Source organism: Propithecus coquereli, unplaced genomic scaffold (assembly GCF_000956105.1).
Source record: "Propithecus coquereli isolate 6110/MARCELLA unplaced genomic scaffold, Pcoq_1.0 Scaffold36, whole genome shotgun sequence".
Lineage (NCBI taxonomy): Eukaryota > Metazoa > Chordata > Mammalia > Primates > Indriidae > Propithecus > Propithecus coquereli.
The window spans coordinates 2703865-2719937 of NW_012149285.1; the positions used below are offsets into that span (position 1 = coordinate 2703865).

Below are 16073 nucleotides of genomic sequence, written 5' to 3' on the forward strand. Positions count from 1 at the left end.
ATTGCCCTGAACATTTTAATTTTTAAAATCAATGTAGCTTATCTATTAAAATGAGCAATGTATTTATTTGAAAATAAGCTGTAAACCAGATATGTGTAATGGAACCGGATTAATCAAATACATGAGTGTTTACACTGTTAAAGACAGAAGAATTTCTAGTGAGCATGGCAATAAACAGAGAGCCTCTAAACTGAAGTAGCTTAAAAATCATTAAAACGCATAATACAGGATCATAAATCTTGACAATAAAATGCAGAATACTTTAAGTGTCCCAAGCAAGGAAGTTTACAGAAGAATAATGTTACAGATGTGTGAAGGGGAAAAGAGGATCAGGATGGTGGAGACTGTGAAGGGTGTACATACCTCTGTTTCTGTATATCTGTCTCTGTCTCTCTGCACCCATCACTGTCTGTCTGTCAGTCTGTGTGTCTCTCTTCCCATCTAAGTCCCAGGTAGTTTCTCAATGACCAACCTAGGTAATTCCACCCTTAAAGTTTATTCTCAGTTTTGTTTAAAAATATCTTGGTATATTCATGCTAGCATTTGCATTAAACTCGAGTTCAATTTCTAATCTCTGGGTAGGTGTAGAAGACACAGTTCGTGCTGTTTGCCCAGCTGCTGTTCACAGTCTCCAATTCATAGACTCACAGGACTACTCCTTAGCAGCTACGATTTTACTAAGTGACTTTAGTTTCCTCATTATAGCTGTTTAGAAATAACATTCTACCTTCCTGGGGATTTGGAACTAGGGTTGAGAGACCACCAATCAACCTCTATGAATGGCTGAGTATAAAATATAAATACAAGAATTGTGAGGAGACCACTACTGGCCACTACGTGGACTAAGGAGCAGAGACAGGTGCTGGCTTTCGAAGACAAATGACATAGAGCTGGAAGAGTCGTCTTTATTCCCATCTGCCTCCTTCCTTTCCTCCCCTGCCTCACTTAACCTATTCGAATCTTGCTTCCTTCTCCTTCTTTCTGCCAAAACACCTCTTACCAAGGTCAACAATACCCTCCATGTTGTCCAGATTTCTTCTTTAGGCTGTAGAATCAAGATTGCCTACTTGACATTGCCACTAAAATCACAAAGGAAACTCAAGCTCAAGAGCTCCAAAGAGAACTCACGATCTTATGTCCCATTTGATTCAAATCTTTTACTAAGATTTTTCTTTTTTTTTGGTGGTAGTTTGTTTTGTTTGGTTTTTCGATCCCAGTGAATAGCAACACCTTCTATCCAGTTTTTCAAACCTAAAACCTAGGAATTATTTGATACCTTCCATATCTTTATTACCAGGTCCAGTTAAATTTAACTCCTAAATATATCAAATGTGTCTACTTTTCTCCATCTCCTCCACCATATGATGCCTCTATGCTACTGTCATCGCTTCACTTGGCTATTCTAATTGTTTTCCAACTGGTTTCCTCACGTCTGTTATTGATCTTCTCTAATCTGTTCTTGGTATTTCAGTTTGTGTAAACTTTTGAAACAAAGAACTAGTCAGGTCATTTTGTACCCTATTTAAAACCTTTTAATGTTTTCAATTGCTCTTAGGATAGAGAAAAAAAGACTTAATATGTTTATAAAGCCCTAAAACACCTAGCTTGGGCTAACCTTTCCACTTTCACTTGGCGTCACCTCCCCCTGGCGTCTGTACTCCAGCTACAGAAGCCTCCTTTCAGAGCTCCTTTACTCTCTGCTCCCTAGGCCTGGATCATTTCCTCTAGCCCCTTCACGTGGTTATCCTCTATGTATCCTTTACAGCTCAGTCCAAATGCACTAGTTCGTGAAAGGTTTACTCTGTTACAATATATCTGAGGATACACAACATTTTAAACTCACAGATAACTATCATAAAAGCAATGTAGTAGCATATTAATATAGAAAAGTATGTCAACAAGCATACAGAATATAAAATAGTTTTACTTTTATTCTGCAAATTATTAACATAGAGTGACTATACCTTGGTCCTAACTGGCATTCAATTAAGTTTTTGTTGACTTTGAAACAATGTTTTGTGAAATAAATATTCTCTGCTAACCTGACTTTATTAAGGATTCAGTGGGAGCAATAACATTCAGAATTATGCTGTCAGGGTACAGGAACTTAGATGTATTGGGGATTCTTAGAGCTTAGGACAGGGAGCCCGCAGTCGGAGGACTAGAGCCTGCTTAACATATTGTTGGGCAAGTAGGTGTTGGGAACAGTGTACTTTCCCATGGCAAATGTGTTAATCCTTCTGAATTTCACGCTTAGCCCTTGATTAATTTTTATTTGTATGTGTGAATAGCAGTTTATTTTTTTCTCCTAACCATGTCCTATAAAAAATTCAAAATTTCTCTTTTAAAGCAAGGTAACTATTTATTTTAGAGTACTCTACAAGCCTGGCATAGTGATTGGCACGTAGCGGGCACTAAATAAATATAATATTTGTTAAATGAATGAGTATCACAGAATAGAATGGAAAACAATAATTGTATGTTGTATAATGTATCCCCCCAAAAGATATGCTGAAGTCCTAACCCATGGTACCCGTGACTGTTACCTTAGTAATTAGTTAAATTAACATGGGGCCATACTGGATGAGGATAGGCCCTAAATCCAGTATGACTTGTGTCATTATAAGAAGAGGAAATTTGGGCACGGAGACACAGAGGAAAATGCTTTGTGAAGATGAGGCAGAGACGGGAGAGATGCATCTACAAGCCACAAGGTGCCAAGGACTGCTGGTCACCAGCAGAAGCTGGGAGAGAAGCACAGGACTGATTCTTTCTCAGAGCCTCTGGCAGGAACCAACTTTGATGACAATGTGATTTTGAACTTCTGGCCTCCAGAGTCGTGAGAGAATAAATTTCTATTGGTTTAGGCCACCCAGTTTGTGGGAATTTGTTATGATAACCACAGGACACTAATACAACTCTAATTACAACACTAATACAACACTAATACAAACCAAACTCTTGTTGGTTTAGTGCATTCTAAGACAAAAATGTTAGTTTCCTCAGTGGCCAGACCCTTCTTTATCATCAGTACCTCCCTCATATCCATGGGGAGGAAATGGCAGAAATTAATGTCTACAGAGAGAATTTTTGAGATTATTTATAAAATAGTATTCTATGAACTTTTGGTAATATTCAGAAAGTCTTATTACTTATATTCAAATAGCAATATATTAACTAGTGAGTATGTTTGCTGATCTTTCTTTTTCCCCATCGATGTGGGAAAATTTGCCTTCCATTGTTTTCATCAGAGTTCAAGTCAAATATAAGAACACCAAAATGACTTGTAACAGATTCATTTAATTTATTGTATCAGTAGATAAAAAATTCAGTTATTATTAATAAGTTAAGACAATATAAGAATTAAAAGGTCCCACGAGTTATTCCCATAGTTATATACTGTTTCTATTTTGACAAATGATTTGAAAACAGAATCTCTCCCTTACCTCTGCATTAACTTCTTCCAGTATTTCACAGAGACCCCTGGTGCAACTGACAGGGCTTTGTCCCACTAGAATAAAAGGCAAGAAGAGCAGAAGCATATCTATTTTGATTGCACTATGTAATTCTTAAAAGACTTTTTTAATGAATTCGTATTTAGAATGCAGCAATTTTAGAGTTTTTGAATTTTCAAGAATACTTTTGTATTCTATCTCATGCATTCCATATAGTATAAATATGAGGGTTCTTCAAAAAGTTCATGGAAAATGCATATTTTGAAAAAAATACATAGATTTCAAATTTTTTTGCACCAAAATGAACTCATACTAACTTGTTATATATAATATGTCTGAACAGGATGTAGTTTGGGGCACTAACAAGAGTAAGACATCAGTCTGAAAAGAGCCCCTGTCAGAGCAACATGAATTCTGTTAAAATTGGAGCAAGAAGAAACATCAAATTTAGGGTGAAGCTTGAGTGGAAGAATGGTGAAATCACTGATGCTTTGAAAAAAGTTTACAGGGACAATTTCCCAAAGAAATCAGCAGTTTACAAATGGGTAACTCATTTTAAGAATGTACAAGATGATGTTTAAGATGAAGCCCATAGCAGCAGACTATCCACATCAATTTGTGAGGGAAAAATTCACCTTGTTCATGCCCTAACTGAAGAGGACTGGTGAGTAATAGCACAAACAATAGCCAACACCATTGATGTTTCACTTGGTTCAGCTTATACAATTATGACTAAAAAATTAAAGAAGAGCAAACTTTCCACTTGATAGGTGACAAAACTGTTGTACCGGATCAGTTGCAGACAAGAGTATAGCTTTCAAAGGAAATTTTAAATAAGTAGAATCAAGGTCCTGGAGCATTTCTTCAAAGAATTGTATCGGGAAATGAAACATGTCTTCACCAGTACAATCCTGATGCCAAAGCACAATCAAAGCAGTGGCTACAAAGAGGTGGGAGTGGTCCAGTCAAAGCAAAACAGATCAGTCAAGAGCAAAACTCATGGCCACAGTTTTTTGGGATGTTCAAGGAATTTTGCTTGTTGACTTTTTGGCCAGCTAAAGAATGATAACATCTGCTTGTTATGCATGTTTTGGGAAAGGAATCCAAAGCTTTACCATAAAAACACCCAGGAAAGTTTCACCAGAGAGTCCTTCCCCACCACAACAATGTTCCTGCTCATTCCTCTCACTAAACAAGGAAAATTTTGTGAGAGTTTCAATGGGAAATCATTAGACATCCACCTTACAGTCCTGATTTGGCTCCTTCTGACTTCTTTTTGCTTCCTAACCTTAAAATATCTTTAAAGGGTACCCATTTTGCTTCAGTTAAAAACATAAAGAAGACTGTATTGACATGGTTAAAGTCCCAGGACAGTCAGTTCTTTAAGGGATGGACTAAATGGCTGGTATCATCTGTTACAAAACTGTCTTGAACTTGATGGAACTTACCTTGAGAAATAATATTTTTATCTTTTATTTTTATCTTTTAATTCTACTTTTCCACAAATTTTTTGAAGTCCCCTTCATATTAACATGTTTTAAAATAAAATATGTAAAATTCTATTATTTAGCAGAGAAAATCCACCCCACCCTTTTTATAACCAGGAAGGCCTATAAAAAAGCACAGATGACTGGGCTCCATCCCCAGAGTTTCTGATTCTGGAGGTCTGGGGTGGGACATGCATGCATGTCTAACAGGGTCCCAAGTGATACTGACACTGCTAGCCTGGAAGACAGTAAGACTTCTTCAAAAAGACCTCATTTTGATAATTACTGTCCTATCCACTTAGTATCAGACTGGCAGAGAATCAATTAGATCTCGGGGGAAAAAGCTTCATCTTTTTAATACTTAGAACTAAATATATTCTTAATACTTAGACTACTATGTTAAACTCATTAACTTTACTTTAATAGAGCCTTACCTCTCCAAGTTCCACCATAAGTTCACAGTATCTCTGAATTTGTCCTAATCTCAAGTGTATTTCAGCAGCTTCCTTCAGTCTTTCCTCTTTAGTAGGGACACCAATACCACCGCCAAATTTAGACATCTTGACTGTTGTTAGCTCCTGGGCTTCAGACTGGTTAAAAAGAAAATAAAATTTTAAAAATTTTGTTTTACAAGAGCTGTTGATAACAGATGATCATAAACACATTACATAGATACATATTTTACAAACACACAGCTATGGAAATTTAATATTAAAAATACTTTTATCTATAAAATATGATACCTCCTTAAACATAATGTTTTGGTGTGTGTGGGGGATGGAGATTGGAGAGGAGAGATTGAATCTCATTGTCCTTAACACTCTCCAGATGTTGTGGTTATGTAGGAGTCCAGACGCCAAAAGGTAGTGATAAAGTGATATAAAGGCCTTTAATAAAAGTAAAGAGTTACTGGCTCACTTTAATTGGCTCCTATACTGTCAATAGAGCTTGCTGTCAATAGTTGTTAAGTTTATGATTAAAGTACTTCTTTATAAAAATAACTGTTACTTATGACCATTACAGAAATATCCCTGGCACAAATCTTTCCATGCTCTAACAGTTAACTGCTGATATTTCAAAAATATATAAGCTATTTCTTCTTTCTGGTGCCAGGGTGGGTTTTGTTGTAAGTGCTGAATATTACCCCAGGTATAACCAATAATTTTGCACTGAAATTCATTACGAGCTATATTATGATCAGTTTTAGTAAAACCTATCCCAGAATACAGCCAAGACTAAAATTAGAGTAGTCCATATGTCACAATCATCTGGTAATAGCGTAAAGATCAAGCCTTTCAAGGAGTTCTGAGTGACCTTTCAAGAATTTCATGAGATTCCACCTATGAAAACCGTGACTGACTTAATCTGTTCTAAAATAATTCTTACTCTCACGATTGGTTTTACCAAAGATTTACCTCTTCAATATTCACTTATTTCAGTCTACCAATCTAATCATATATATTTTTATTGTTTTTTAAATCATGTTTATACTTTAAGAGTAAAAAGGCAAAAACATTTGCTTGAGCATATCATAGTTGCACACACTACTCACTGTTCTAAACTTAATCAGATGTTTCAAATGCATTATTCCTTTGTGGTAGTTCTGAGGGAGTAAGCTATCATCTTGCCCTTTTATCACAGCAACCAAGTTCCATAAATTGTCACTGCCACCTGGAGGCTAAAATATTGATACACAATAATCAAAGACATAATAGTGAAACCCCACAGCACTTTGCATCTTCAAACACATTATAATGCAGGCATATCGAAATTAAAAATTAACAGAATAACTATACATTATCTCATTTATTGTTTCTGGTTTTACCCCTGCTTTCTTATAGTGTACAAATTATGTTAAGAGGGACCCAGTGAATTAGGATGGTGCATGTAAATATGTGACAACTTAATAACAACCATTGTAATAATTCATTTTCGTTAAAGGGGAAATGTTCACAGTTAATTCCTATAATACTTACTGATAAACACTCTGAAAACCACCTTAGTTTTTTTGCTCGAGGATTATCACTTAGTTTTTCTATTTCTTGTCTAATATCTCTTGACACTTTACCACACAATAGAGGAGGAGTGCCTTGTTCTATAGCATAATCTGAAGAACAGACATAATTCAGTGAGAAAAGAATTCTTATAACATATTATTTAAAAATAAAATCTGATACATGCATACGTTCAATACCAGTGTTCCCGATAATTTCTTCCCAAGATCTGTCTGCCAGAATATTTATTTGTAAAGGAGCGATTAAAGGTGTTAATGACCAGAGTCTCACTGTAGAATCACGGGAGCAAGAGGCCATAGTGAAGGGGCGACTTGGATGGCATGTTAAACCTGATGGAAAAAATAAAAAATATTTTTTATTTTTATGTACCTCATAAAACTTCTATAGAATTGAAGTAATGAAGAAATCTTGTGAATAACCGAAAAGTTCTCAGAGTCAACCTTCTATTTGCATTTAACACAAGAAAATAATATAAGAATGTAACAAATTATTGAGTAGATTCTGTAAATATGAATATAAAATTGAATAATTACTAGAAAGCAAATGGTCCTGGATGAAAATGTTAAAATTATATTTCATGTGGTTAAGCAGCAGCAAGTATACTGTAACACCAATAGTGTATATAGTATCTGTGAGTCAGTGGATAGACTGAAGTTCTGGTTTTGAGATGAAAGAGTTGTGGACCTTTCAATTTCGATATTAACAAATAGGATTCTCTTCTACATGCAGTCCTACACTGCCTCACCTAAAAGGCCACTGGGGTAAAGCATATGGATTTGAATGGCTGGACTGGGGTTTCTTTCTCTAAGAAATCACTTTTGCATTCTTAATCTACTCACTAATGCCCAATAAGGTTTAAAAATAAGAATAAATACAAATAAATATGAGAGTAAAGTGTTGTGCAAAAGATATGTAATCAGATTTTCCATACTGAGCTCAATTATATTAAAAAACAAAACATTGTCCTAAATATCCAAGGACATGGCTAAATAAGTTATATCTACACTATTACTGATTTCCTGTTCTACAACTTACCTCTGGAGTGATGGTAAGGGAAAGGAGAAAAATCTATGCCATACATGTATATTTGTCCATAGATACATCTGGGCAGTGTGTGTATGTGTGTGTGTGTGTGTGTGTGTGTGTGTGTGTGTGTGTGTGTGTGTATACAAAAACATAGACACACTTGCAGAGAAAAAGGGAGAGAAAGACACCACAGTGCTAATAATAGTCATCTTCTGATAATTTTTTATGACTTTTTCTATCTTCTGTATATTCTGATATTTCAATTACAAACATGTATATTTTCTGAGAAAAATGAAACATTGTAAGACTTCTTCAAAAATATGGTATTGCTCAGAAATTATAAGCATCATTAATATATAAATATAATAATCAATAATATATCAAATACATGAAAAACACTTTACCATATACATCTGCACCATGATCATATACAGTATCCAAACAAGTTCCTTCTCGAGTGTCCCATACTTTTATAGTATAGTCCCAGCTGCCGGACAGGAGTAGATACGGAATCTCAGTATTCCACATCAATCCCCTCACAGGTGCCGTGTGTCCACTAAGAACATTTATGCAAGCATCTTGAGTATAATCCCAGATTCGAACAGAACTGAAAACAGAATATTGTGTTTGTAATAATATGCAAGTTATAATTTATCCATATTAACATATCCTTAATAAATTTAAAAAGCATTTTATGGTTGAAGATACATTAAAATTCTTTCACTTTTTTTTTTTTTTTGGAGACAAAGTCTGGCTCTGTTGCCCAGGCTAGAGTGCCATGGCGTCAGCCTAGCTCACAGCAACCTCAAACTCCTGGGCTCAAGAGATCCTTCTGCCTCAGCCTCCCGAGTAGCTGGGACTACAGGCATGCGCCACCATGCTCAGCTAATTTTTTCTATATATATTTTTAGTCATCTAGATAATTTCTTTGTATTTTTAGTAGGGACAGGGTCTCGCTCTTGTTCAGGCTGGTCTCGAACTCCTGACCTTGAGCGATCTGCCCACCTCGGCCTCCCAGAGTGCTAGGATTACAGGCGTGAGCCACCGCGCCCGGCCAAAATTCTTTTACTTTTAATTGACAAATAATTGTATATATTTATGGGGTTTGATGTGATGTTTATGTTTACAATGTGGAAATATTAAATCAGGCTAATTAATGAATCTATCACATCACATACTTCTCCTTATAACAGATGGAAATTAATATTTAACTGGGTGAGAGCTAGCCTATTTTAACATATTTTCTTTCCTGATATTTACTTGTCATTTATTACCAATAGTAAATGTACTATTTCACAGTTTATATGTGAAAAAATTGCTTTCTTAAAATGAAATATCCAAAATAGATATAGCCAAAGAGAAAATATGACTAACAACATAGGTACGATAATTTAAGAGCATTCAAATTATTTGTAAATCATGAAAGTGTAACATATTATGATGGGTATTACTTGAAAAATCACTTAATATTTATGCTTTTATCAATACAGTAAATCTTTCCTTCATGTTTTTGTCAGTGAAGTAAGTTGCTTGGTCAGTGTGGAACCTGACACTAGGTTAAAAAATTTAAATATAACTAGATTCATGATATTACCCAGATCTACTGATTATACAAAGTACAAATGTTATTAAAATTAAAATTTGAACTCAAAATCAATTTGAGACCCCCAAATGACAATTTTGCTTAGATAATTCACAATAGTCTTTTAGTCACAGATCTGTGCCAACCTGACAATACCAAAATATTAATACTTCAAAGGTTGTATTGCACCATAAAGGAGCTACATCATATATTTTTATCTCTTTAAGGCATATCTCTTTCTGCTTCATATAAAAAGACTCCTTTCTTCTTTTTCCCATTATCCTAGTATATTATAATATAGCCAAATATAATTTAAATTTTTTGGTGCTATTTCTTATATATGTTAGCATTTAAATACTTTAAGTTTTATATCATACTTTTATAAATAAGAATATATTAAAGTGATTTGTATAAAAATAATTTAATGTAATTGCAGGGCCACTAGAACCAGTGTCTTTCTTTTTATGATATAAGTTATTAATAGTTAGGCTTTGAAGTGCCAATGTATGTTTTTTGGTCAAACCTAAGAAAGGCTTGTATATGCCCCACTGCATATAAGGAGTGTCTCAGGCTTCCCAAGCTTAAGCATAGCATCTGCAAGGTATGCCATGAATCCATCAATAATGGTTTCCTTACAGTTTTGACTTTTATTTAAAGGGACATATGATTTTCATCTACATTAACAATGATTACTAAAGGGACCAATAACCAGAATTTAACAAAGCCTTTCAATTTCATTATCATAAGTCAGTAGAATGATTACTGGTATCTTTCTGAAAATATTTTTTAGACAGTAAATGAAAATTATACCTTTTTTCATGCACAATAAAATTTAGATGTTGAAATTTATGTTAAGAGACTAGAATAATCTCATAATTGAATTCATATTCACTTTCACAGGATAACCATATTAGAAGTAACATTTCAAGTGATAACCCCCAAAATCTCATAATTGTTTTTTGTTATTAAGTTGGGATTTATATCAAAAATTCAAGATGAAAATGTTGAATTATTCAATATTAAACTTGTAGTTACTAGGTACAATGAATTTTACTTGCATAAAGTAAGATTTTTATTACATAAATTTTTCCCATTTTCAAATAGTGACTAAAAAACCTATACTATGTAAATCTATCTTGTTTGAATATAGAATATAGATAAGATTTCAGGAACTCTGATTTAACATTTTTCTTAACTCACTCTCATTTCTAAAATATCTTCTCTTCATGTTAAAATTTACGATAATATTTTATTCCAGAGTACAGCTGTTTTCCATATTAGACATAAGAAAACTATTAAAAACAAATTCTTCTTTTATTTGTTCTAGATCTTTTTCCCTTTTCCCACAGACCCTTTTAAAATTTTTGTTTAGTTCTTGCTAATAAGCTAGAAATAAGCATTGATGGTAAGCAGAATAAATAAGGGAATAAAAATCATGAATATAATGATAATATAAGCATGGCAGAATTAAATTTAGTTTTAGTTAAATGCAATTAGGTACTTGTTACCTGTGTACTTGTTAAGTTCATATTTAAAATGTTTCCACACATGTTAATAATTTGATCACGTAAATATGTACATTTCTAGGAAAATATAAGCTATGATTTTAAGGACTAGAAAATTAGAATCCAAAAATACATACCCATCATCAGAACCACTGCAGAGAATTCCCTCCCTCAGAGGAGACCATTTAACATGAAACACTTTTGCTGTATGCCCACTAAATGCTTTCAGTGGTTGATCAGAGCTGGTGGCTACGTAATAGACACGAACATTTTTGTCTTCACAGCCAGTGGCTATCATGTCTCTGAAATATCATCAATGGAACATTAAAATATGAAAAATTAGCTATTATGTTACTAATAATTAAAAGTGTACAATAGTTCTACTTTTTAAAAGTAGAATTTTTTGCTTTCTTAATGAAGTTAGACTAAAAACTTACATATGTAGAAACGTGTATAACCATGTTATTGCTTATTTACAGAAACTGCCCCAGTATAGAAAGAGTTTCTCTCTGTGTTCCCTTTTAATCAGTTGAATTATTATTTTATTTACCTTAGATCAGAGATAATGGTATTTATATTTCTGTAAGTTCTTTTTCAAAATGTCCACACTCATAATTTTCTGCATGTTTCTCAAACTTTGTATTTTGTAACTAGTGAGTCTTAAGAAGAGTCCCAAAAGATGAGTGATAAGGTTTTCTTACTTGGTGGTAAGCAAATTATTATTACATGCCATGGCCATTTATTAAATTTTTTTCTGGCATGATACAAACAGCGGTGCTCCCCCTGGAAGTGTGCTGGAAAATCTCACTGCAGCCAGGGTTGCCTCACTGGACAGTAACTCACAGTCTATTTTTCCATTCCTTTTTGGTGGCTTCCCCTCTTTGAGATACTTTAACTGTTTGATGCAACTAAGGATCTCCTGAAAATATAATATGACCTTTTAATGTTCTTTGCTCATTATTGTCCCAAGAGTGAGAGTAAACTAAGCAACTACTTGTACCCTAGTGGTCACACTTGGAATACTGCTAGGAAAGGAAGCATGAGTACTAGGCAGACCTGTGGAAGTCACGCACCTGCCAGCACATAGTCTACTTGAGGAACATCTACTCTATCATATCAACTGTCCCCACATTCTAAAGATAAAGAGGAGAAGTCATGCACTTTGGAACCCAACTATCATCGAAACCCTTCCAAAACTACGAATTGTTGGTTTTGTCATGGGTTATAATGCTTATATTTATTTAAGCTCACATGTAGAAATACACCAGTTTGCAAACTGGTATGGCAATCTGAAAATATGCAGATGACATCTTCCCAGGGCCCACTGGCAAACAAGCCAGTTTCCACATTTAGGAAAATATATTTTGTATACATACATATATTTACATGTATACATGAGTATATTTGTGTATATATGTATATTCAGATACAGAAATATAAAATCTTAGTAATGATATCATAAACATTCAAAGAATGTACATAAAGATATCTAAATTATAAATTCAGAGATACTTTATAAATAAACTTTGATAAGTTCAAGATACTTTCGCTTATCTACTAAGATGTTAAGTGTAAAGTGAATGTAGCAATTAGAAAATTTTAAAAATGAAGTTTATTAGGTATGTTTGGTAACAAGCCTAATAGTTAAATACAAAGGACTTACAATGTCATTTTAAAATACAGCTTTCTTAATCAACCAAACATATTAATTAATATCTAATTTTTATTTCAACTGGCCAAATGCTTATTAACTCTATAAAACAGAGAAACAGGAATGTGGAATTGTTTAATTGGTCAGATAGAAGGTAATTCTATTTATTTGTATATTTAACGAATATTTATTGAACATTTACTTTTTTCAAGGCACAATGAGGGTTAGTGACACAGTGTTCTGCTAAGAATATACTGCTAACCATAGATAACACAGGTTGTGATCTCATGGGGCTTCCTTTTTAGAAGGCAAGACAGCCAATATGCAACCAAATATACAACTAAAAATTTAATTTTGTTATATTAAGTGCTCTAAAGGCATTTTATATGGGAAATTTACCTAATATAGGGGTTAAGGAAGACTTCTCTGTGGAAGTGATTTTTGAGCTGAGAGCTGAAGGATAGGTAGCTGTGATCTATGTCCAATCCTGATGGGGTATATGGTGTGGGGTGGGAAGTAGAATCCTAGATAAAGGGGGACAGCATGAGTGAAAACTTTGAGGTAAAAGTCAGCTGGCTAATTCAAGAAATGGAAAGCCAGTGTGGCTGGATGCAAGGAGCAGGGGGAGCCAGGCTGTGAATGAGATGAATAAAGTAGACAGTAACCAGAAGGAACCAGATTATACCAGGACTTCCTTGTAGGGCTTGCTGAGAGTTTTCATTTTATCCTACAATTAACGGGAAACTCTTGAAAGATTTAAGCAGTAAAATGGTGTGCTCAGATCTGCGTTTTAAGTGTTCACTCTGACAGCAGCATAGAGAGGTGGGGTAGGGAGAGAAGAAGTGGTGATAAAGCATATAGATGCTGTAACTGATTAAAAGGAGTTTTACAGGAGTCAAAACAACAACAACAACAACAACAACAAAACAAATGTTATGTTTGGTGGCAGGGTGATGGTTAGAAATAAAAGAATGCTCAAATGGAAAATATGACTGGAAGTGGTGGCTGACTGGAAAGGAAATTGATGAAAAGACATAAAAGAAAGGCCAAGGCGGCTGGCTTTAGCAGTTTCGTTGTTAGCAATATCAGCCTCTGAGGTAAGAAATATTGGACGATGAGCGGGTCATGAGCTCATTCGCTTATAACCCTAACAGTGTGTTATAAACCCTTCTACATTTACTGGAAGAAATACATAGGTCCATCATTTTGTATAATATGTGGTTTGACTCAGAATACAAGTATAATAAGGTTTTAATATCTTAATTTATATATTTCTCACATGTAGTATGGAAAAGCATAATATAATTCACATTGTTTTTGATAATATCCAAAGAAAGTTTGAATTTTTAAATGTGATTTATTTCCCACCTAAGAGAGGTCTGAAACACCAAATTCTTGGAAATGTAATGAGTTAAAGGTCCAATTTTAGTAGAGATTTGACTTGGATTTAATTTTAAATCTAAGCTTATTTTTACATGGTAAATACTTGGCTCTCAGACAAGGTTGACTTTTCAAAACCATCCACTTAAGTTCCACAACTTGGGAAATTATCCAGTGGAGAGGCACTCACATCAGCTAGGGGACAATAGAAAGTCATGGTGGCGCAATACCACTGTGTAGATTCCTAAAAGAAATTAAACAAAGAGCCACATTTCTATGGTAGAAGCTACACATAGAATGGACTAATTTGCATTTTTCATTAGTTAGCAGTATGATTTTTTCCTAAGTATCAGAAAGTTGTTTTGAGAACAGGATATCAATATTTCTAAATCACGTAAAAACTTGATGGAATAAAAATAGCTAAAACAAATGGACAATTACAAGGCTCCTTCTCATTTGTTAGGCAAGGGGAATATTACCTAACAAGAATGGTGAGTACTACCTACAGGAATAGCACTAAACTTTGTGGTTATTTAAAATCTCCAAAAGTAATTATTATTTATTTTAGAAAAAAATACGTACTTGTTGTTTTGGCTCCAATCACAACCAAACACTGCAGCTGGATGTTTGTATTTGTGTAGCACTTTACCATCAATTGTTCGAATAATACTAAAATTAATTATAATATGTTAATAGAAAGGCAACATTCTAATATATTATTCAAAGGAACATGGTCAGATTGTAAATTTCAAATATAAATATCTCAAGATAGAGACCTCGTCTGCAAAGAGCAAGGAACATTTAAAAGCACTGTATTACCGACATTATCGATTACAAAGTATATTTGCATCACATAATATTAATTATGGTAATCCATTTAAGTTAAATTAAAGGTAGTCAATTTTGACTTAATTTCTAAAATTTTTTTTTTTAGTTCGGGAAAAGTATAGTCTAATACATCTTAAAACACAAATGATATAACTAACATTATGTGTTAGATTTTCAGCTTCAAAATTAGGTATAGTATTTAAAACAACTCATTTATAAAGTGGGTTGTATGTGCCATCACACCAAGACCAAGCCACATAAGTTACAACATTTTCATTATATGGTCTCAATAACATAACTCGAAATTCAGAGAACACCCCCTACCCCTGCTGCCAAAAAGAAAGACCCCATATTAATTTAACTGCAAAAATAAAAGAAGCTCTACTCCTCTACTCTATTATCACCACAATGCAAGGCTGTTTCTTCCATTAGAAATAAAAAGCGGTGTATAAATTAATGTATTATGAAGTTTTAGAAGTCTTTGGAAAAGACCCTCTTAAATTTTATTAGGTCCATTTTTAAGGTTATGGGGAAATGGTAGCGACCTATGCTTACAAATGTTTAGACACTAAATGTGGTATTTATCAAATAAATAATGCCCTGAAAATACAGGGTAAAGCTAATTATTATATTTATCAGTTAATCAAAAAAAAACACCTAGCACATCTTATGCATTTTGGTATCTCTAAATTAGCAAATAGTGCCTTTTAAGGAAAAAAATCACTAATGTTGTTATTTCTGAAAATTTTAATTTCCTGGTGAGGATTTTTGGTTTCCATAGCTGTTCTATTGAATTTAAAAAGTGAGGATGAGAAAATTGGAGTGGGTTTAGTAAAACCTAACAAGAGACAAACTTCTATAATCTCAAGAACTATGGGTGTCTATATTACCTGTTGAAGATGACTATACTTAATAGCTACAAGGGTAGCAACAACTGGTTTTAAAAAGTTTTTTAAACCAAGGCAATTCTTTCCTTACATATTTTTTCTTGAAATCCTACTTATTCTGGGATTTAAAAGAATTAAGAAAGCACATATTTCTGAAACACAGGATCAGTGAAGTTAGTTCCTAAAAATAGGCATTTCCCATACCTCATTCCTCCTTACAAAGGCTTCTTATGCCTTTATAAATAACAATGTCTACA

The 16073-nt window shown here is 33.8% G+C and overlaps 1 protein-coding gene across 1 annotated transcript in view; it reads right to left on the reverse strand.

Annotated features, from left to right (window-relative positions):
• Positions 1 to 16073, reverse strand: part of WDR17 (WD repeat domain 17) — a 121917-nt gene that overhangs the window by 26199 nt on the left and 79645 nt on the right. Inside the window, exons 8-17 of the mRNA XM_012651639.1 lie at positions 15820 to 15845; positions 14684 to 14770; positions 11208 to 11372; positions 8388 to 8590; positions 7137 to 7286; positions 6919 to 7049; positions 6495 to 6620; positions 5377 to 5532; positions 3447 to 3511; positions 1809 to 1815 (exon numbers count right to left, since the gene is read on the reverse strand). Coding sequence (XP_012507093.1) covers positions 1809 to 1815; positions 3447 to 3511; positions 5377 to 5532; positions 6495 to 6620; positions 6919 to 7049; positions 7137 to 7286; positions 8388 to 8590; positions 11208 to 11372; positions 14684 to 14770; positions 15820 to 15845 — 1116 coding nt within the window. The remainder of the gene's footprint in view (positions 1 to 1808; positions 1816 to 3446; positions 3512 to 5376; positions 5533 to 6494; positions 6621 to 6918; positions 7050 to 7136; positions 7287 to 8387; positions 8591 to 11207; positions 11373 to 14683; positions 14771 to 15819; positions 15846 to 16073) is intronic.